This window comes from Scylla paramamosain, chromosome 5, assembly GCF_035594125.1.
Source record: "Scylla paramamosain isolate STU-SP2022 chromosome 5, ASM3559412v1, whole genome shotgun sequence".
Taxonomy (NCBI): domain Eukaryota; kingdom Metazoa; phylum Arthropoda; class Malacostraca; order Decapoda; family Portunidae; genus Scylla; species Scylla paramamosain.
The window spans coordinates 11,425,350-11,447,527 of NC_087155.1; the positions used below are offsets into that span (position 1 = coordinate 11,425,350).

Below are 22,178 nucleotides of genomic sequence, written 5' to 3' on the forward strand. Positions count from 1 at the left end.
ACAGGTATGTGGATACAAACTAAGTTGAATTTTGTAGTAAACAATAGTCTGTGAAATCTATATAAATGATTGATTGTTATATGTGAGTATATATCTCTAATCTATACATTTTTACGAATAAATCCAACCTCTTTATCTTGTTTGTAAGACTGTAAACAATAAACAAATGCACTACTAGAGTATAGCACCAGACCTGTGGTACTGTGTCACTGAAAGTGTTACAGCAAACTAATACTTTTGCTGGTGTGGAGGGAAAGAAGTAAAAAAAAAATCAAAACTAAAGTGAAAACAAAAGGTAATAATCATTATGAAAAACGACGGAAATAAGAAAATACAACTAAAAGAAAATGAGCCGTTGCAAATAAAGATCTACAGCTGTGCTCAGCCAGTATTGGAACTTCTCTTTCTAGCGCCGTCTGGTTCACCGTAAGGTTAGAGTGGGGCAGCAGCAGCAGCAGCAGCATGTACCGGTGCCGGGGGCTCGTCAGGCGAGTGCCTAATTCTTCCAGGACTGTGAACTGTGTTACAAAGCATGGGGAAAAAACAGGTAAGCCTCAGAGTTAAGCTTGAGTCATGTTAAGAACAGAACGTGTGTGGCCGGCTGGCGCCAAGTGTGCCCTGCCCCCCTCCACCTGTGCCGGCGAGAGCTGCCCAACTCTCTCCTCCACAGGCAGTGCTCCGGTAACAGTCACTCAGTCTCGTATGTAGTGCGTAGGAAGGCGAGGGTCAAACTTATCCAGGAAATTTATGTCCTTGTAATACCTTCATCCAGTAAATACAAGGTATTCTTCGTGGGTCTTGGCGGGGTCGTGAGGTCCACATGCCCTGTGACCTAGCAGTGGCACTGACCGCTTGATGTGATGCCTCAATTTCAAACGTTTTTGACCTTAAATGAGTAATAGTAAATCTACAAAACAGTTTCGTTAATTTTGTTTGTGTCCTGTTGACTAACCGGAAAAATGGGGCGCCCAGAGTGAATGCAGGATTGTGCCGTGGGGGAAAACAGGACAAACCTAGCAATAACGAAAAGACTTTAGGTGCCCAAAGACAACAAAAAAGTAAGAAATACAGTCCAATGTAGGGATTATCCTTGTATCAGAAAATTTCCCTTCTTGTCCAATCAAACAGCACAAATTTGATAAATTGTAATGTGGATATTGATAACATTGAAAATAGGCTAGTACTACAGTTTTGCACAACACAGCACCTAGGTATGGCTGTTTTCCTGCCATACATCAACTTATTGAGAGTATTTTGAATTCCTGCATCACTTGTTAGACCAGTAATTTCAGTGATGATGATTTTGAACAATATGACCAAATTTCCATCTTGTCTCTGCTTCATGGAACCACCTTGAACTTTTCAGCATTCAGTGTAAACATTATAACCTATTGTTTATGTGAGGGATTTGTTGGTCAGGTTGGAGCTTGATCTGCCTATACATGATGTGACTGATCCAGCTATGTCATTGCTTCAGCTAACCATTCAATTTGCCTAATCATCTGTTGCGTTTCAAATCCTTGTATCAGATGTCATATTTATAGTCTCACAGTAGCCACTATCAAGGTAAGAAATAGTTTTATTGGCTAGAATCACATGGAGAGATTGTATCTAGTGAAGAAGTGACAAGATGTGGATTGAGGGAGGTGAGTATAGTGCTGAGAGTGAAGAGATTGAAATAGTTTAGGCACAGGGTGAAAAGAAAGATTGGTGAGATTTTGGGGAGTGTGATTGGAGTGGAAATGCAAAATTGCCATCCAACAGGGAGGCCAAGGATGACATGGAAGCAGGGCATTGAAGGTCTGGCAGCAGTGGGCATTGATGAGCCTGAGGCAATGGATAAAGGTTGTTGGAGGCATGTCATCATGCATCTAATCTACCCAGCCTCACAAGGGATCATGGGAAAAGCCTGACAAAGATATGAGGCTCATTTGACTGGGGGATCCATTCATTAATGCATGAGGCTGGATCTTGTTACTGTGGCTCCTTATCGCTATCCTCAAGCTGTGTGACATAAGGAGGATTGGTTTCTACTCCTCAAAATTTGAGGTAATACAATGTACTAGAATTGCATCTCTCTGAAGCAAAGTCCTGATCCCCAACTTCAGTATCCTTATGGCAGCTTCCAAACCTAATTTTATATAACTTAACTAATCATTGAGTGTACAGCCATTGAATCTCTTAATTTTTAAAACTTAATCATATATAAGTATTGCCAAACATGCTGAGCACGTGTGAGGGTTTAAGAGTATTTAATTGATATTTTGTTTCTAAAATCCGGTTGAATGACACATTTCCAAGTTTGCAGGGAAAGTGAAGATTTTAAGTTAAAAGAATTGAAGTTTCTTCATAGACTTATCAAATATATAAAAAGAATTGAAGTTTCTTCATAGACTTATCAAATATGATGTTGCTTCCTGCAGATTATTTTCTTGCCAATTTATTTTCACTTGTGTAGCAGATTTATGTGTAATACTATTGTAACTAGTCTAACATTGTTAAGTCATGTTATGTATTTCTTTTTTCCAAAGTTTCTCTGAAGTAAAGTTACAAAAATTTTGTTGAGTAGTGTGAATACATGATTGTTGAATTTTCCGAAAGGTAGGTAACCACTAAGGTCCTCTGGTGTGAAACTAGTTATTGAGGAGATGGAGGTTTATTTTTGGGCTAACTATTAAGGAGTTAGGGGCTCTGCTCTCAGGCTAATTACAAAAGTGATATAGGTAGTTGAATAATACTACTCTAAGATGAGTGTTCCTTATAATTTGCAGTCAATTCAAGCAGAGGGTATGCTGATCTACCTTACAAACCCCCATCCATGAATGAACTTCCAAAACCGCAAGGATCATGGTCTCAGAGGCATGAACGTATACAAAGAAAGTACAATCTACAACTGGCTGCTGGCATTGGATTCAGTGCTTTTACCCTCTTTGTTGTAAGTATTGGTGAAGTTTCACTTTTGATCACTTTATAGATATATACTAATCATGTTTTGCTGTAGATATATAAAATTTCAGTAAGGCAAGAGATGACTTTAATTACATTACACTAGGTTTATGGGTAAATAGATTTATTTATTCATGAACTTATATTGTCAATAATATATGTCTGAACTTCAACGAATCCTGAGTGAGATGCTTAATTTTTCAGCATGTGAAATGTTCTCATGGCTTGCCTTTTCTATACATCAGTTGATAAACATTACTAGTGGCTTATATGATGCAGACCATAGGTAGTGATAACCAAGTCATATGCTGCTGCTGTTGCTGTTTTTGCTGCATGTTGTTACTGCTTCTGTTTTGATTTCCCAAATCTTTTTTAATATAAATGTTCTGACAGTCACTATGAGCATTAATCTGTTGAGACTATTATAGCATGGAGAGATGTTAGCTAAGTATAATTGGAGCTGAACTTCTTTAATTTTGTTTATTTATAAACCAGCAACTACCACCCAATCTGTTGTACAAAGAAACACTGTATTAGGTTAAAAGTGCCAGTTTTGTGGATATTATAGTCTGCTTCATTTATGAAGTTATTCAGGTGTGACTTGGTCAGGGATTTTTTTCTTACACTATGTACAAGAGGATTTATAATTCCACCTTGAAGAGCAACTACTCTCACTGCCAAAGCTAGGGTGAGGATTGGGCACTGGTGGATAGGCTGACAAGTGCCCTTAACCCATTAGAGCTAGATTTGACAGTGCTGTGAAGGGAATTTTCCAGTGAGCCTTACCCAGAATATCTTTATAGATGCAAGGCAAAGTGTATCCAGTAATGGGAACTTTTGGTTTATAAAGTTTGAACTTGAAAGTTGACTAGCCACATATGATTGGCTTATACTCATGTTGGACAAAAGTATGACAAAAGCATGCACAAGCCACTTCACTAAGAGAACAGTCAAAGCAATCCGGAAGTAATTTTAGTAGGGTATGTATTTTTGAGTATTATCAGGAGAAGCATTCTGGCCATGCACTCCATAGCCAGATTGGAAGAATGTTGTCTCTGCTGTATCTGCATATTGTAAAACTTGACTAAAGGGACATAGCACTGTGACTGATAATTCACTCCCATTATTATTAATCCTACAGAGAGACAAGATGTGACATCTTATTCCAGCTAATGCCCTTTCAGGGGGTTCCCTTCCTAGAATATAGAAAATTTATAGATTTTATAGCTTTGGGAATTGGTTTATTTTCTTCCTTGAATATTGAAAATTTGATGATTTGCAGGCAGTTTGAGATCTAATATTGCACATTTTCTGGTTGCATTTGTATTTTAGGAGATATGATAGTATGATTGTAATAGCTGCTGGTAGTAAAGTGCAGTTCACTGGAAAGCAAAATATTACTTTGTAGTGATTTGCTAAAAGAATTTAGACTCCTAAGGTGCATCTCTCTAAAGGTGATAGGAATGCTCTGTGTAATCAGAAAGAATAATGAACTGGAATGAATACAGATTTTTATATTTTAAAGGATTGTTTGTGCTGCTGCTTTTGTTGTATTATGAAGGCAATGAGGATATGATTTATTTGAAAAGGATACTATTCAGCCACTAAGTATTTGTTTATTTTTTTTCCAGCTTAAATCAAGTGGAATGGTAGATTTTGGACTGAATCCAGGGAAGGCACAGTTTCCTAAGCCAGACCCTGCAGCTGCTGGAGCAGTGGAGGAAGAAGAAGAAGAGGAAAGTCCAGTAGCAGAAGCCTCTGCAGAGGCTGTCGAGGAAGAGGCTCCTGCTCCAGTAGAGGAAGCTCCTGCTGCTGTAGAGGAAGCTCCTGCTCCTGTTGAGGAAGCTCCTGCTGCTGTAGAGGAAGCTCCTGCTCCAGTAGAGGAAGCTCCTCCTGCTCCTCCAGTAGAGGAAGCTCCTCCTGCTCCTCCAGTAGAGGAAGCTCCTCCTGCTCCTCCAGTGGAGGAAGCACCTGCTGCCCCAGTGGAAGAAGCTCCTGCTGTTCCAGTGGAGGAGCCACCTGCTGCTCCAGTGGAAGAAGCTCCTGCTGTTCCAGTAGAAGAAGCTCCTGCTCCAGTAGAAGAAGCTCCTCCTGCTCCAATAGAAGAAGCTCCTCCTGCTCCAGTAGAGGAAGCCCCTGCAGCAGTTGAGGAGACTCCGGTCGCAGAGGCAGCACCAGCAGCTTCTACTGAAGGTAGTTAGTTATCTGTCTGTCTCATGACTAATTTGCTCAAAAAATTACCTCATTAAAATTTTTAGGGCTTCCAGGATCTTTCCTTTTGAAGGAAGTGCAAACTGCCATAGTAGAAACGAGTATAGAGTAGATCTGATAGTGCAGCTGTATTTTAAAATGAAATGTGTTACCAGGTTAATGGCCTCTTACTGGCAATATCTCTTGACATTACTGGTAGGCAGAGAGTATAGATTGCTGATATTTCATATTCAGGTTTTATTGTTATTTATTGAAACACAAGGTTGATATGAATGTGACTGAAAAATGCCAATGGTGCCACAGTCAAGGTACAGATACATCACTAATTTACTGGCTTCTTTGGTTCCAAAGTCTAGTTTGATAAACTATTTTGATGGGCAAGCCAGCCCTTTAATTCTTCAATAATTCTTTAGAATAAATTACACTGATCCATTTATCATAAATCTGCAATGCCTCCAAAGCATCATGGATTGCTAGAAGAAAAGTAAAGAAATATTAATATCATATCCACAGGCTGATATTCCCTCTGAGAACATAAGCAAAATACAACATTGCTCTAACTTCATCATTTTTCTTTTTTTTTTTTTTTCTGTAGGACTCAGATTATATTGTATGATAAAATTAAATACATTATTGTTCAAGGTCAAGGTACTAAACAGCTTGAGAAATGCCTGTGGTTACGAGGCATGGATGGTGAATATAATGAAAGTGTAGTTAAAAGCATTGGTACGTAAAGATTAAAGAATTAAATGTGGAGTGGTTGAAGGTCTGCATATTGTGCTGATTTGGCCATGAAGGAATGGCAGAACACATGCTGAGGAAGTAAAATCGGAGAATAAAATGCTGGAGTATATGGGAGAAAAGTATGAGAAGACAATGAGAGACTTGTAGTTATTTCCTTGAGCAAGTTCGAAGGAACAGATATAGATGCATACATATACTACAGCAGTCTACAAAGGCAGTTATAAATAGATCATCATAATTGTTTACAAACTCCAACCTTATTAAAACCCATGTCAGCATTGCTTAACTGTGCTGAGTACAATTATCATATTGCACAGTGTTCTGATATTCATTCAGGTCCTGGAATCACTCCCCGCACATAAATATCTTCTGTGATGTGAATTTAAATCCCTGAACATTCAGTTAATGAATTTTCCCAGTTTTGAATGGAGTCCTTTGCCTTCCTGATTTACAGTTCCCTTATGTCCAGTACAAATATTAAATGCCTTAAACATGGCCTGGAGGAATATAACCAACAACGCCATTGCATCACCAGCTGTTTTATCTCTCCAGTTGTGACAATACCTTAACAATTGCCATTCTAGAAGTGTTGGTGATGACCCACAAAGTGCCACTAATATCTTAGTATGGGTTTTCATCAAGGACCTCATTTGTGTCATTGCCAGATTCCCATTTCCTTGCTAAGCCCCACTGCCTCCACAACTTGAATCTTGCACAGCACCAGCCATAGAAGGGCTGTGTGTCTGTCCATTAATTTCCTCACCAGAGATAAGTTTTTAAGAAGTCTTCAAGTTAACCATAGTAATTGATTCTAAGTAAAATGGTATCCATTGAAAATTAGATAGTAGAAATTAATGTCTAAAAGATGGTTAGGTTATGGAGTGGCATAAGATTAAACTTAGAAATACCCTTACATTACATCACGTCCAGCCCTGCCACTGTTCACTGCTGCTACCTCACCTGTGACTTTGAACCAAAAAGATTGCTCAAGAAATTAAGTATATAAATCATCATGCAGAGGAAAATCAACGTGTGGGTGAGTTTGTCATTGAAAATCTGTCCAAATCAAATTCCTGTTCCTAAGAATTTTCTGTAGGGAATGGTTGTGATAGAAGTCTTCATTTATTCCTGTCCATGCATTTCCTTCTTGCATGCTTTAATCCTCTTGTTGTCCTCTTATTCCCTTTTCTCATTCCAACTCTATCCTTCCATTTTAGTGGAAATTAGCTTATTACATGCAGTGCTTGTATCATACTCGTTATACTCTTTTGGTCATCTCACTTTCTGGCATTCTCACTCTGAAAAGTTTCTAGATATAAATCTTGATCTCAGTATGTGCTGGTGTTCTGGTTTGATGTCAGCTAGCAGACACCTGCATGTCTCTTTGAAAACAAGCTAAGATTTAATGTGAGAAATAAGCCAAAACTTTCACAAAATTAAGTGATAACCACAACGGTATGCTCTTTAAACAATGAAAATGAGTGCATGCAATACAGCGTAGGCTATAGTCTCACCCTGTAAACTAGTTTGCCGTCCATGGGGATTTCTATCTACCTCTTGTAGCTTTGCTCAAACTGAAGGTGGTGGTGAGCTATCATAGCTGGTAAATCAGTGATGTATCTGTTTACAAATATTGATAGACCTTGACATGTGTTCTAGAATTGAAAATTTCAGAGCTAGTCCACTCCTTTGAGCATTTGATGCTCAAATATTTTTTTATATCCTTATAAAATGATACAGGTATTCAGGTATATCTGATACAAAATATTTTTTAAGCGGTAAGTGTGAGGCATATATTGTAAATATTTCCTGCACAATAAATGTGCAATTATGTTACTTGTTTCATTATTCTCTTAGGGATTTGACCAGTAGAAGGCCATTATTAAGAAAGCAGGATACAAGAGTATTATTGATGACTTGATAGATTAAGCTATGCAACTTTTCTCTCTCTCTCTCTCTCTCTCTCTCTCTCTCTCTCTCTCTCTCTCTCTCTCTCTCTCTCTCTCTCTCTCTCTCTCTCTCTCTCTCTCTCCTTTGATATCACTAGCAGCAAAATATAGTTTTCATTTAATGCAGTGTAATTCAAACATAATTTATGGTTCATATGCACAAGTAATGCACAGGCAGAAGAGCGTAAGTAACATCAGGAACCTCTGTGGTGTAGCTTTGGAGCAAGAAATAGATAGATGGGAGAAAATATGGTTGTCAGGCTTGCTCTGCCTCTTGAATTTTTCCCCCCTCCAGTAACTTTTGATGGGAGTATTTTGTGTGTATATATATATATATATATATATATATATATATATATATATATATATATATATATATATATATATATATATATATATATATCTGTTATTTTCTTCTAATTTTCATTATTACATCAAACATTCCAAGTTGGTTGTGTTAGTTTTATCCCAAATTCCTGCTTCCTAACTGAGAAAGTAAAGTGAACATTCAGATAAAGTACCCTTAGCAATATAGATTTTCTTGGGCATTTTGACTTGTTTCCAGTGGCCTAAGGGGATATCTAACTAAACTACATATTTGATGCAACAAAAAGAATCTACTCGCTAAAAAAAAAAAAAAATACCTCCCAGTTTTATCCCAAATTCCTGCTTCTAAACTGAGAAAGCACGGTGAACATTCAGATGAAGTACCCTTAGCAATACAGATTTTCCTGAGCATTTTGACGATTTCCAGTTGCCTAAGGGGATATCTAACTAAGCTACATACTTGATGCAACAAAAAGGATCTACTCACTAGAAAAAAAAAGAAAAAAACTCAGTGTTGCTTCTCTTGTGCTTGTGTGCTACTCATGTATAAGTAGCAAAGTTTCATTGGTTACTTACGTAAAAATCAGACATGGATGTGACTCGAATCCTCAAGGTTTATTCTACGACATCTTTTTATGCACATCAGTTATATAATATGTATGTGCACAGATGTAATTAATGAGAATACTGAAGCAGGGAGTAAATGTTATTGATGTCCAGAATGGGTGGAGAAAAAAATTTAAAAATAATACATGGGATATTACATATGTAAAGATAGGACTTCTGTTTTCATGATTACTGCTATTCTGAATTGAAAAACTATATTCCTCCCTTTTCTACCATAGCCTTACTGCACTAGCTTTTGTATCTGATTTCATTTCTTTTCTGCCTAGCTTAATTTTGTGAGAATTAAACAGTATTTTCACTCCATCTCTTTACTTATAAATGCTAAAACATTGCTTTGTTGTGTTTTTTCCACCTTCCTGTGACTTAAATTTAAGAGAGGAGTATCAAAATGCCTTTGTAGCTGAATAAAATTGGCTGACTCCCTTTTGTAATTGTACTTTGTGTGGAATCCCTGATCTGGAATGTTTTTGACTCTCTCTCTCTCTCTCTCTCTCTCTCTCTCTCTCTCTCTCTCTCTCTCTCTCTCTCTCTCTCTCTCTCTCTCTCTCTCTCTCTCTCTCTCTCTCTCTCTCTCTCTCTCTCCCCCAAAAATTTTAGAATGCACTTATGTATTTCTTCATAAATTTTTTGTATGACTTCTCCTTCCATGCTCCATGTGTATGTGCCCCTTATCAGCCATACTTCCCCCTTCACTCCATCATCTACTTCCCCTTGACTCCACCACCCACTCTATTCATACTACAAGCTTGTCCTGCACATTTGACCACAACACTTTTAACCTCATTTCTTCCACATGGCTGTAACCTTACTCTTTCACTGCATCCTATGCACCTTCAAACCTCTGGTACTCCACCTCTCCATATCTTTTGCCCAACTCATTCAGTTTCAAAACTTTGCTGTCACAATGAACTTGCCATGCTCTCAGCTTCCACAACTTTCTCTTCAATAGACAGTGGTCGGATATGCCTCCACTTCTTTCTCTCAACATCTCATATTCAGCAATCATTTTATTATATTTCTTGACAGTCATATAATCCATCACTACAGCAACCTCTCCACCCACTAGTCTCACCCGAGTACATGAATGTATAATTATCCTTTCCTTGAACATATTTCTTGTACTCAATCATGCTTAATGTATAACTCATTTTACATTTCATTCAGGCTTATCATGGTACTGGCAGACTACTAGTAATTATTTTTATAAGTAACCCATATTATAGATGTGAGGCATGAATAGGAATTATTAAAAGAAGTGAGTTTTCTTTGGGAATTGAGTCATGTACTGTATCAGGAATTATGGAATATAAAGATGTGGCAATCCCACCACACTGTAGTCTTGTTAATTTGTGGTGCTGTGTGTATGGATGAGCATTCTGGTTAATTTAAGGTCTAAACATTGTCATGCCAGAGTGAAAGCTGAAGAGGAGATAAGAGTAAACTCATTCTGGTTAGCTACCCTTAATAATGGGTCATTCCTGAGGGAAAGAATGCTGTTTAAGCTTGGGAGACTGTTACCTAAATAGCCTGTGATAAGTATTAAGGAAGACAGTTATTATCTTTTAGGCAGTATCTGCCCAAATGCAAAGCTGATGAAGAAGAAAGGATTTTTAGGAAATAAATACTTCTCCAGACAGCAGTAATAATATCTAGGCATGATTTACTGATGAGCAGCATAACTATCAACATCTTTATATTGTTGCTACCTTCTTAAGGTCATGAATAGCCTGTCTTGAAACACTTACATAACTGTGTCAGGGGATTCTCAGTTGACCATACACTCTAAGCATGAAACTTATCTCCCATTACATGCTGATAGATGGATATAAGGTGGGATATTGGTGGGAGGACAGCATGGGGACAATACTTTTTCATTCAACTTCCCAAGAGTTAATGAACTAATGGCTTTATGCTGACTACTGGGGGAGAAAGGAAAGGAGAGTTGTACAGAGAAGACAGGAGGGAGTATGAAGAGAGTGGGGAAGGGTACATGAAGAGTATGTCAGGTTGCAAGCAAATGTTAGCACACTGGGCGAAGAAGTCAGCCCAGCCTTGTACAGATACTTCATGACCTTGATTTTACCGTACACACACATACACACACACACACACACACACACACACACATATATATATATATATATATATATATATATATATATATATATATATATATATATATATATATATATATATATATATATATATATATATTTATATTTTTTTTTTCTATTATTATTATTATTATTATTATTTATTTTTCTCTAGCAAGTCTGATTCAGCTTTTTGGAGAAGATGCAACTCTTATTTAATATGCACTATTGAAATGGACCCCATCACTTTGGTCCTTTCAAGTATCATCACCTTCTGTACCCTTTGTATATGTTATGAAATTATTGCTAGCATTCTCTCTTAAAATTATGCATATTCAATATTCAGTAGTTACAGGAATATTATTTGTAAGCAGTGCTTTAGAAGTGAACAAAAGAGGGATGCTGGATGACATTAATATTAGGAATGCCTGAAGAGAGCATTACGGTAATTTATTAGATGAGATGTTTGACCTTGACAAATTCTGAACTGTTGCTTCTGCTCAAGTCCATTTTTGATGATGGGGAGCTGCAAAATGAAAAAAAATATTGTTAAAAGAATAGTAAGACTGGTATTATCTCTTTAAAAATGTGCTGAGAGAGTAAATGGGCAGAAAATATTGTTATGGGGAATAACTGAATGAAGGAAATTTAGGATAGTGATGCCTCCTGCTGACAAAGAGGACACTGAAAATTTGAAGAGGAGGATACTTGTCCTCAGATATAAGAAGTACCTAAACATGCCATGTGTGTTAGGAGTGTAGGGATGGTATGTGATTTTCCTACAAGTGTTAATGGTTAATGAAGTGGATGGCTTGTGTAACTAAAATTATATGAGACAGGTTTGGTGTGCTATATAAAAATGAAAAAGAAAGAATTAAATATGGATTGGTGGGATTAGCATAATACTATTGAGTTGCTGTGGTTACTCTTTTTAGGAACAGGTTGAAAGTAAGCAATCTTTAAAACAGAAAGGAAACCTGGGTGTAGATAGACTGAAAAGTTAGTAATTAGAATGTACCTTAACTTTAATTCTTAAAGGGTTGAATGAACAAATAGGGTGTCTAAAATAATTGATTAGGAGTACTGTTGGGATTTATTACATCAATTTCTTTACATTTTTTTTTCATATCCGCCTTGTCTCTTTTACCCCCTGAAAGGATGATGTAGACCATTTCTGGTTTCTTATAATAAGCACATACATTATGACAAAGGAGGAAAGGATTGCTAGCCTTAATTTTCATTGGTTTGTAAGACCACTATTTCTTGCTTTACATTCCACACCTATTCACAATATACTATGAAATGAGACAAGCCACAACTGTCTCCACAAGGCTTAGGATTCAAATTAGGAATCCTTCACTAGTAAGGTGAGCAAGCTAACCCAATAGAAGAGGTGAATAAGCCAAAATATCTTGGTTTTATTCTGTGCAGGGATGGAAAGAAGGCAATACAAGAAAATGAGAGGATCCTGTGGTGAGTCATAGGAAATAATCAGTAGTGTGTGTGCAAAAAATCTGTCATGTCTTGTAAATATGAAAGGATTTATGAGTGGTGAAGGTCAGATGCAACTGTGAAGTAATTGGGTCACCTAAGAGGAAGAAAGGATGTAGGTTAAAGCATCTTGCCTAGTCAAACTCTTTCAACTTTGTCTGTCAACATCTACCTTTCCTTCTTGCTGGAAGTTTGCCTGTTCCTAAAAAAGGGTGACCATTCTAATCCCTCAAACTACCATCCCATTGCTTTAATTTCCTGCCTATCTAAAGTTTTTTAATTTATCCTCTTCAGGAAGATTCTTATACATCTATCACTTCACAACCTTCTATCTGATCGCCAGTATGGGTTCTGTCAAGGCTGCTCTACTGGTGATCTTCTGGCTTTCTTACCGAGTCTTGGTTATCCTCTTTTAGAGATTTTGGTGAAACTTTTGCTGTTGCCTTAGACATAACAAAAGCTTTTGATATAGTCTGGCACAAAGCTTTGATTTCCAAACTACTTCCTATGGCTTCTATCCTTCTCTGCAACTTTATCTCAAGTTTCCTTTCTGACCGTTTTATTGCTGCTGTGGTAGACGGTCACTGTTCTCCTTCTAAATCTATTAACAGTGGTCCTCAGGGTTCTGTCCTGTCACCCACTCTCTTCCTATTATTCATCAATGATCTTCTAAATCAAACTTCTTGCCCTATTCAGTCCTATGCTGATGACACCACCCTGCACTTTTCCACGTCTTTTCATAGATGTCCAACCCTTCAGGAAGTAAACATTTCATGCAGGGAAGCAACAGAATGCCTGACTTCTGATCTCTCTCAAGTTTCTTACTGGGGCAGAGCAAACTTGGTATTGTTCAATGCCTCAAAAACTCCATTTCTCCATTTGTCAACTCAACACAACCTTCCAGACAACTATCCCCTCTTCTTCAATGACACTCAACTGTCCCCCTCTTTTACACTGAACATCCTCAGTCTGTGCTTTTCTTATAATCTAAACTGGAAACTTCACATCTCTTCTCTAGCTAAAACAGCTTCTATGAAGTTAGGCATTCTGAGATGTCTCCACCAGTTTTTCTCACTCCCACAGCTGCTAACTCTGTACAAGGGCCTTATCTGTCCATGTATGGAGTATGCTTCACATATCTGGTGGGGTTCCACTCATACTACTATTTTAGGGTGGAATCAAAAACTTTTCGTCTCATCAACTCCTCTCCTCTAATTGACTGTCTTCAGCCCCTTTCTCATCGCCGCAATGTTGCATCTCCTGCTATCTCCTACTGTTATTTTCATGCTAACTGCTCTTCTGCTCTTGCTAACTGCATGCCTTTCCTCCTTCTGCAACCTTGCTGCACAAGACTCTTCCTCTCACCCCTATTCTGTCCATCTCTCTAATGCAAGAGTTAACCAGTAATCTTTATCATTCATCCCTTTCTCTGGTAAACTCTGGAACTCCCTGTCTGCTTCTATATTTCCATCTTCCTATGACTTGAACTCCTTCAAGAGGGAGGTTTCAAGACACTTATCCTTTAATTTTTGACCACTGCTTCAGACCCTATTCGGGGATCGGCATCTCATTGTTTTTTTTCTTCTTTCTTTTTTTTTAATTAGATTTTTGTTCCCCTTGGCCGGTGTCCCTCCTACAAAAAAAAAAAAAGGGAGAGAGAGAGAGAGAGAAAGTGTAGGTGGTTATTGGTGTCAATTGAAGGTATGGAAACATGGAATGGGATGCCTTTTCTTATGGTTTGGGTTACTATCCATACTTAGCACACATCCAGATGCATGTACGTTTTATATTATCACAAACTGACAGAAATACATATGCAATCATGTGTTTGTAATAATGTCACTGATGGAAACTATACTTATAAGAATATTTTACCCAAAATTCTATTAGTTTGTTTGCATGTATTTAATTAAGAGATGACAATAATCAGGCTATTTCCTACATTCATTATACTCTGAGTGGCTTTATCTTCTTGGCTATGTATAGCATCACCAAATATTTCCAAATGATAGAGCAAATGTTTAATATTTTCTGGACAGGATTTGCAAAAATTGTAGTGTGATAACTAATGATATACTTGGGTGCCATTGTTTTACTGAAGCTTTGTTATGACAGGTGCAGCAAAGGTAATACCAGAACATGTGACTTACCTCATAGTGGGTGCTGGCACCTCTTCAGTGGCAGCTTTCAGAGCCATCAAAAGTAGAGATGCTAAAGCAAAGGTGAGGATTTGTAGCATGAAAAGTTTGGAAATTTCCTAGCTGAAATATTCCTATGACAAGATGTAATCTTTGTTGAAGTTAATGGCTTATTTATACCAAGTTTATGTACTTTAAATGTTGGGGTAGGAGAGGCAAGGCATGCATATGTGCACATACAACTTCAGTGTGTTATCACTTTAAGACCCTTCCTGTGGCACCTTCAGCTTATAAAGCCAGGTATCACAAAGAGCCATATTTACAAGTTTGGGAATTTTGTGATTCTGAGTTCATCACTTAGCCAAGAAATGCAGCTGCCATTTCCCTGACTCCCACAGGTCCTGTCCAGGTTCATTCTTCCCATCAGATCTAGGATTTGTTGACCAGCACTGAATTCATAAGGTTATCTGAGCTCCCTACTCTCTAGACGTGACTGTGGGATTTCTGCCTATTTGTAAGGCTAAATATGGTGCTGAAATTTTAGTCAATAAGACGTCAAACATTATGTGACAGCACACTTGATAGCCTCTCTGGATCACAACTTTCAGAAATTTTTCTAGCAGTGGAAGGACATGCCTCTGAAAATTAGGAAAGTTAACTAAATTTCACTAGCTTCAGTTATCTGATAACTTAGTGTTCTAGTGTGAATCTATAGGATATATGTAGATTTCCATTATTGCATCCTAAGCTGCTTAATTGCAGTTTTACCATTATTACCCTTCTTGAGATATGGTCTTACTGTATGTTTCCATTATTGCTGCACTCAGTTCATGGGAAATTGAGTTATAATGTCTGGGAAACTGTGTTATGATGATGATGCAAGAATATTACTTTCTCTATTATTTAATGGGTTATAGAGACAAAAATCATTTAAAGTTTCTTCTAGTCCCTTCCTCAAACTCTGAAGAATATGTTACAGATATTTTGTCTTGCAATGTTTCCAGATCTTGGTGGTGTCTGGTGAAGGTGAGAAACCTTACATGAGACCACCTCTCAGTAAAGAGCTGTGGTATACAGAGGATCCTGACACAGCCAAGACTTTGCGCTTTAAGCAGTGGAATGGGAAAGAGAGAAGGTAAGGCAGAATCTAATGTATATTATAATGGCTAAACCCTAAAATTCACTGATGAATGTGGCCTGAGCAAGAGTGGTTTTTTGTTCCCATCACTACATTATATTTTTACATTTCATTCATTCATCCTCACTAGATGAATACAACTCCTTGGATATTCATTCAACATCTATGATGTTTACACTTTACTTGAACGTGGTGCTTTGGAGAAGGGAATTAGTGAGTTGCTTAATTGATTTTATAGCATAAGAACTGAATACCACCAGGAATACTATATGATAAGACTTGGAAAATAATTAAGTTGGTAATTTTAGATATGCAATCACAGAAGGATAGAGAGTTTCTTAGGGAAAAAAAATGCTTTAATCATTGTGTAGAGGGAAAAGATGGACAATAAGTATGGAGATCATGAAGCAGTACCAAAATAATTTAAGTTTTGACATAAAAGTAAAGCCTAGATGTTGAATATAATTCAAAGTTCCTGGATTCAAATGTAGTTATCATAGAGGTACCTAATGGCAAAATTAGTGACTATGAAACACCTACAAACTATATATTGGCTAAATTAGAATTCTGTAATGATTAAAAACAAATTGGAGAGCAGTGTGGTCACTTTTTAATTTCTTTTACTTTGATTTTTGCCATTAAATTTTATGTCCATGGAAAAAAAATTCAGAATTAACTGAGCAGTTAAAGAAGAAAACATTAAATGTTCGAAGTTTACTGAATAGAAGCTGCAAGTTTTGACAGAAATGGGGGTAATTCTAGGGAAAGACACAACACTAATCTCTGTCAATCACTGCTATCAGTATTCTATGTCTGTTCCAAAAAAACATCTTCAAAGGGGATGGCCATGATAGGGTTCAACTGGGTAGAAGCTGACTGCTTCATAAGAGGACAGCTGAGGAATATGTTGGAATAATTATGACCACAATAAGCCTAGATAACAGGTATTTTTGCTGTGGTTATATTAGAGACAACAGTACTAATGTTCATTGATTGGTTGGGAGATGTGCATGAGAGAGAGAGAGAGAGAGAGAGAGAGAGATCTGTATTCTGCTGATATTCACTCTCCCCACAGAGAAGTAGCCAGAAGACAAGAAGTCTAGTGTTCTAGCTGAATGATAAATGACAGGTCCAGCCAAGTGGGCAATGCATGTGCACATATCTTTTGTTAATCATTAGTATTAGTGGAAAAGTAGCTAATAACTATTACCTATATTGGGCATCATATTGATTGAACCAAAGATTAAGTATTTACAAAATTATTTTGAAATATTTAGCTAAAATTAATGCATTATTTTCATATTGTTAAATTTCAGTATCTACTTTGAACATGAAGACTACTATACTCCAGTTACTGAGTTGGCCTCCAGAGAGAATGGTGGCATATCTGTGTTGCAAGGACGACAGGTAGTCAAGTTGGATGCACATAAGAAACGAGTTTACCTAGATGATGGAACTGAAATATCTTATGACAAGTGTCTTCTTGCAACAGGTATGTTTGAGAATAAAAGGTTATAATTATAATAAAGTGTGAATAAGAAAAATTTAATATAATTGTAGTAAAGTATAAGAATAGGAAAGAAACTGCTAATAGTTAGTCATTGATGAAGTCCATAATACAAAATATTTTTTATAAACACATGTTAAAAGAGCCATTTCTATGAATTTCTGTCTGCAGAGAATTATTGTCCTAATTCTTCAAATTAATTAGTTAGTTAATATTTCCTGTAACTGTTGTGAACCAACTCCTCATCCCTACCTTTTGTAGACTTGTCAGCCTCAGATCTTTGGGTTTTAACAAGAGTTAGAAGTATGTAGTATTTTGACACTCCTTACTAATATTAATACATTGGAAAGCTGTAGAACAGACTGATACGATTTCATACACTAAAGAGATAAGAGTTTTGGGAGGTGGATGGCTTCAGGACCATGAGAGAAGAGAGATACTGTTTGTTTGGTTGTTTTGTAACATTGTTCAATGTTAATATTGAAAAATTTTAAATTTTTTCATGCAGGTGGATCACCAAAGCCATTGCCAGTCTTTGATAAAGCAGGAGATGATGTTCTCAAGAATGTCACACTGTTCCGCACCATTGCTGACTACCAACGCCTGAATGAAGTGGCTCAGCAGGGAAAGCACATCACTATCATTGGTGGAGGATTTCTGGGTTCAGAAATTGCCTGTGCTCTCGGACATAAATGTAAGGAGGATGTCTCGTTGATTTGAAGTTAATTTTTAATTTTTTACATTTCAAAATTCAATATTTACAATGGTAGGGTCATCTTGTTAAAATTATATATATATATATATATATATATATATATATATATATATATATATATATATATATATATATATATATATATATATATATATATATATATATATATATTCAGTAGGGTACACGACAACGAATGTAATTCATTCCAATGTAGTGTTTGTTATGGCAAATAAGCCTTACGGTGCCTGAAGAATCTATGGGAGAAAATTAACTGGTTCCAGGGAACCAGATAATAACATAAAAAAATACATAATAAAAAAAATACATAAAATGAGCACATTAGCACTACTACACTTGAGATAACACAACAAATATATACAGTACCCTTCTGAGTTTCCCGCCTAATCCTAAATTCTTACCATCCCAAATATCACACATTAGCACCTTGAGTTTTGCGCTGCTTTGACAAATATCGGTCACATTTACCTACTGTTGGCGTCTCTCTCTCTCTCTCTCTCTCTCTCTCTCTCTCTCAAAGTAAAAACTCCTAAAGATTGCTAAATAGAATGAGACTGAATGAGAATAAAAATGGAATTACATATACGAGAATAAAAAAGAATGGGAAAGGACGAAGTGCAAATGATATAAAATGAATGAACGAGAAAGAGAGAGAGAGAGAGAGAGAGAGAGAGAGAGAGAGAGAGAGCGCAAGCACTTGCCACTTGCTTGGTATCACTCCCTTGTCCCTTATCTCTGACAGATAAAGTGGAGGTGAGGTGACAGGGAGGGAGGTTTGAGACAAAAGGAAAGAAGGGAGAGGAAAGAAAAAAAAGGGAGGAAGGGACAGGCAGCAGATAGGTGGCCAGCAGCTTGCACAGCTGGTGAGATAGTCTTGCGAGTTTTACTTTATTATTCCCTTTACTTTTTTTAATCAAAATTTCAGTGCTCGCATGAATGGCAAGTTTGTCTTGCCAGTTTTGGTTTGTTATTCTGACTAAATATTTATTAAAATCTGAGTGCATTATTGCAGTTATACATTATAACGACTGTGTTGTCGTGTACCCTACTGTATATACTTTTCTTGCTAAACTTATGACCAATATTACAGCAATAGTAATACAGCCTGCAGAATCACGTGTTACGTTGGTGACGTAATTGGGATGTGGACCATTTAAAGCACTTATTATGTGAATCTTGTATCCAAACCAAATAAATACATACACATTAATAGAAAATAGGAACCATGCCTCTTTTGCAAAGTCATAGGATGTGTCACAAATGGCAGAGTCATCATATGCAAGGTGGTTAGGTCTATTGTGGGTTTATGCTCCAATGTTGCAAATATTTTTGTTACATGCTGCAATACCTTAAGGTTAGGAACTCATCAGTGCAAATCCATAGTTAAGTAATTATTTACAAAAGTTCTTCTGTAGTTGTATATGATGTCTTTTTTAAACACTAAAAGAATGTTTTGCTTACTAACACTGTAGCCAAATCCACCAAGAGCTCAGTGACACAGGTGTATCCTGAGTCTGGCAACATGGGCAGGGTCTTACCTGAGTACCTTTCCAAATGGACTACTGAAAAAGTTAAGGCTGAAGGTGTCAGTGTCATCACAGACTCATCTGTTAAAGGAGTCAAGAGTACAGAAGATGGAAAGCTGTCTCTGTCACTTAACACAGGCAGTGAAGTAAGTCTTAGATGTAAGATATATGTAGAGTAAAGTGATATTAAAAGGGAGAAGGTTTTGATGATTATAAATCTTGTGTGGAAAAAGCATTAGGAATAGACTGGATAAAATCACTATGATGTTTAAGTATGGTATAGAAATTCCAACTCATCACATGTGCAATATGTGATGTGCAACTTAGCATGGAAGGGAGGGAAGGTACCTAAGGACTAAACAAGGTTTAGTGTAGTATCAGGCTATAGTAAAAATGATAAAATGAAAGGGAATAAGAGTGTACTTGAAGGCATTGAGCATACCAGGCAAGGTGTATAACAAGTCCCTAAGCGAGTATGCAAAAAATTATGAGTGATTGACACTGGTAATGAACCAGGCACAATAAATAGGGATGGGTTGTGCATGTCAGGTTTTGTAATGGAAAAATAATAAAGAAAATGTTAGTTGCACATCAGGAAGAAATCAATTAAATCAATAAAAAGCAAAAGACTCCATGATTATGACAGTGAGCACTAGGTTGGGTGATAGCAACAGGACACAGCATGGTAGGTAACTTTTGTTCAGGAGTCTATGCATGTGTCTTTAAGGCAGGTAATGCACATGTACATTCAGCAAGTGTTGTAATCATGTGGTCTTTTCTTCCAGGGGCTAAGTGACCTAAGATTTGTTTTATTTTATTATTTGATTATAGTAATGATGATGATGATGATGATGATGATTATTGTTATTATTATTATTATTATTATTATTATTATTATTATTGTTATTATTATTATTATTATTATTATTATTACAATTTTGTGTTGTGTCTGTGTGTGTGTCTAGGTGCCCTGTCTTAGCTGATCTACTATGCACAGGTTGTCAACTTGATATAAGGATATATAATTCTGGAAATTGATACTATCTTTATACATGTAACTGTTTATTAACTTTTCCAGATTGTGACTGACCATGTGGTTGTGGCTGTAGGTTTAGAGCCCAATGTGGAGTTGGCATATTCCTCTGGTCTTGAGGTGGATAATGACCACGGAGGATTCAGAGTCAATGCAGAATTAGAGGCTCGATCCAACTTGTGGGTGGTGAGTACTAGGCAGGATTCTGTTATTGTTGTCAAGTCTTTGGAATATCTGTAGTTTTCATGATGTATTTTCAGTGTGAATTTTATTTTATTCTAGAAGGACATCCAAACTTATTAAAGACTTGTACCTATGTTCTTGCTGCTCATTAATGAGATTGTATGTATGCATGTCATTCCCAGTGATAAATTTTAAAGTTTTCTTCAATATGAGAAGTTTACCACTAGCTGTAACTAGTCTGTCATTCTCAGTGTCTCTTGTAGTCTCATTTAAGCTATAATAATTGGTGCATTTATTTTGAATGAAAAGCTATAGACCACTGTGTAATATTTTGCATGAGAGCACTCCTTGATTTTAATGTTTTTGCTTTTAATCCTTGTTTGTTTGCACTGATTATTTGTTTCAGTCTTATGAGGGCGTTTTCTTGTATTAAACTTGGCCAATGTTAAATGAAATCATAGTTTAATATTAATATACATTACCCAACATGAGCTTTTCACATAAAAATCAAAAGTAGGACTAATAGTTTAATCAGATCAATTATATTAAAGTAACTAACTTACTTTGCATTAAAAAAAAGAATTAAGCTCATTGAACTTCATAATTACATTTGTTGTTGTTATCATAAAAAAAGATCTTTTTTTTTTATGCATTTGAATATTTTTCTTGTTAGAGATAGCAGTGGTTCACTGGTGCCTGACTTAATGCAGGACCAGTACAGTATCAGTACACTCAGTACAGGACAGACTTGAGACTTCCTGTGCAACTTTTTCCCATGTTCCTATATATATATATATATATATATATATATATATATATATATATATATATATATATATATATATATATATATATATATATATACTTTTTCCCATGTTCCTATATATATATATATATATATATATATATATATATATATATATATATATATATATATATATATATATATATATATATAGTTTAAATCATTAGATATTTTGGTCTTAATATAACTTAAATAATTTTTTTTAATACACTGTATTAAATTTTTATTTAAATCATGTTTTTTTTACTCTCAATATAACACTTAAGTAATTTATAATATGTTACATTTAATTTTTATTTAAATTATGATTTATTTTACTCAATATAACACTTAAATAATTTTTAATACAATATATTTAATTTTGATTTAAATCATGACTTTTTACTGTGATTTAAATTATTTAAATCAGTTGATTTAAATAATTTTATATAAATCAAACTAACCCTGTCTGGAGGTGAAGTACATTATCATTATTGATGATAAAGAACCCAAGTTGACAGCAAAATTTCTTGTTCCCAGTATTTTTTTTTTTTTTGTTTTTGTTTTGTTTCCTGTTGTACATAGCTGCAACTAATACATGTTAACTTGCTAGCTCTTCAACTATTGAAATAGAGATGCTTGGAAATCACAGGTAAACATGCCATTTTTTCATTGTACTCAGCTGATCAGAGAGGAAGAAAAATGGTGTCTGACTGTTGTCTAATTTAATGTATCCTGGAACTTAAAA

General features: G+C 36.1%; 1 protein-coding gene across 1 annotated transcript in view; it reads left to right on the forward strand.

Moving 5' to 3' along the window:
* Nucleotides 1–387: 387 nt before the first annotated feature.
* Nucleotides 388–22,178, forward strand: part of LOC135100524 (apoptosis-inducing factor 1, mitochondrial-like) — a 30,662-nt gene continuing 8,871 nt past the window's right edge. The window contains exons 1-9 of the mRNA XM_064003496.1: nt 388–547; nt 2,772–2,935; nt 4,578–5,139; nt 14,504–14,610; nt 15,531–15,661; nt 16,981–17,156; nt 17,680–17,865; nt 19,377–19,576; nt 20,509–20,649. Coding sequence (XP_063859566.1) covers nt 463–547; nt 2,772–2,935; nt 4,578–5,139; nt 14,504–14,610; nt 15,531–15,661; nt 16,981–17,156; nt 17,680–17,865; nt 19,377–19,576; nt 20,509–20,649 — 1,752 coding nt within the window. The 5' untranslated portion in view covers nt 388–462. The remainder of the gene's footprint in view (nt 548–2,771; nt 2,936–4,577; nt 5,140–14,503; nt 14,611–15,530; nt 15,662–16,980; nt 17,157–17,679; nt 17,866–19,376; nt 19,577–20,508; nt 20,650–22,178) is intronic.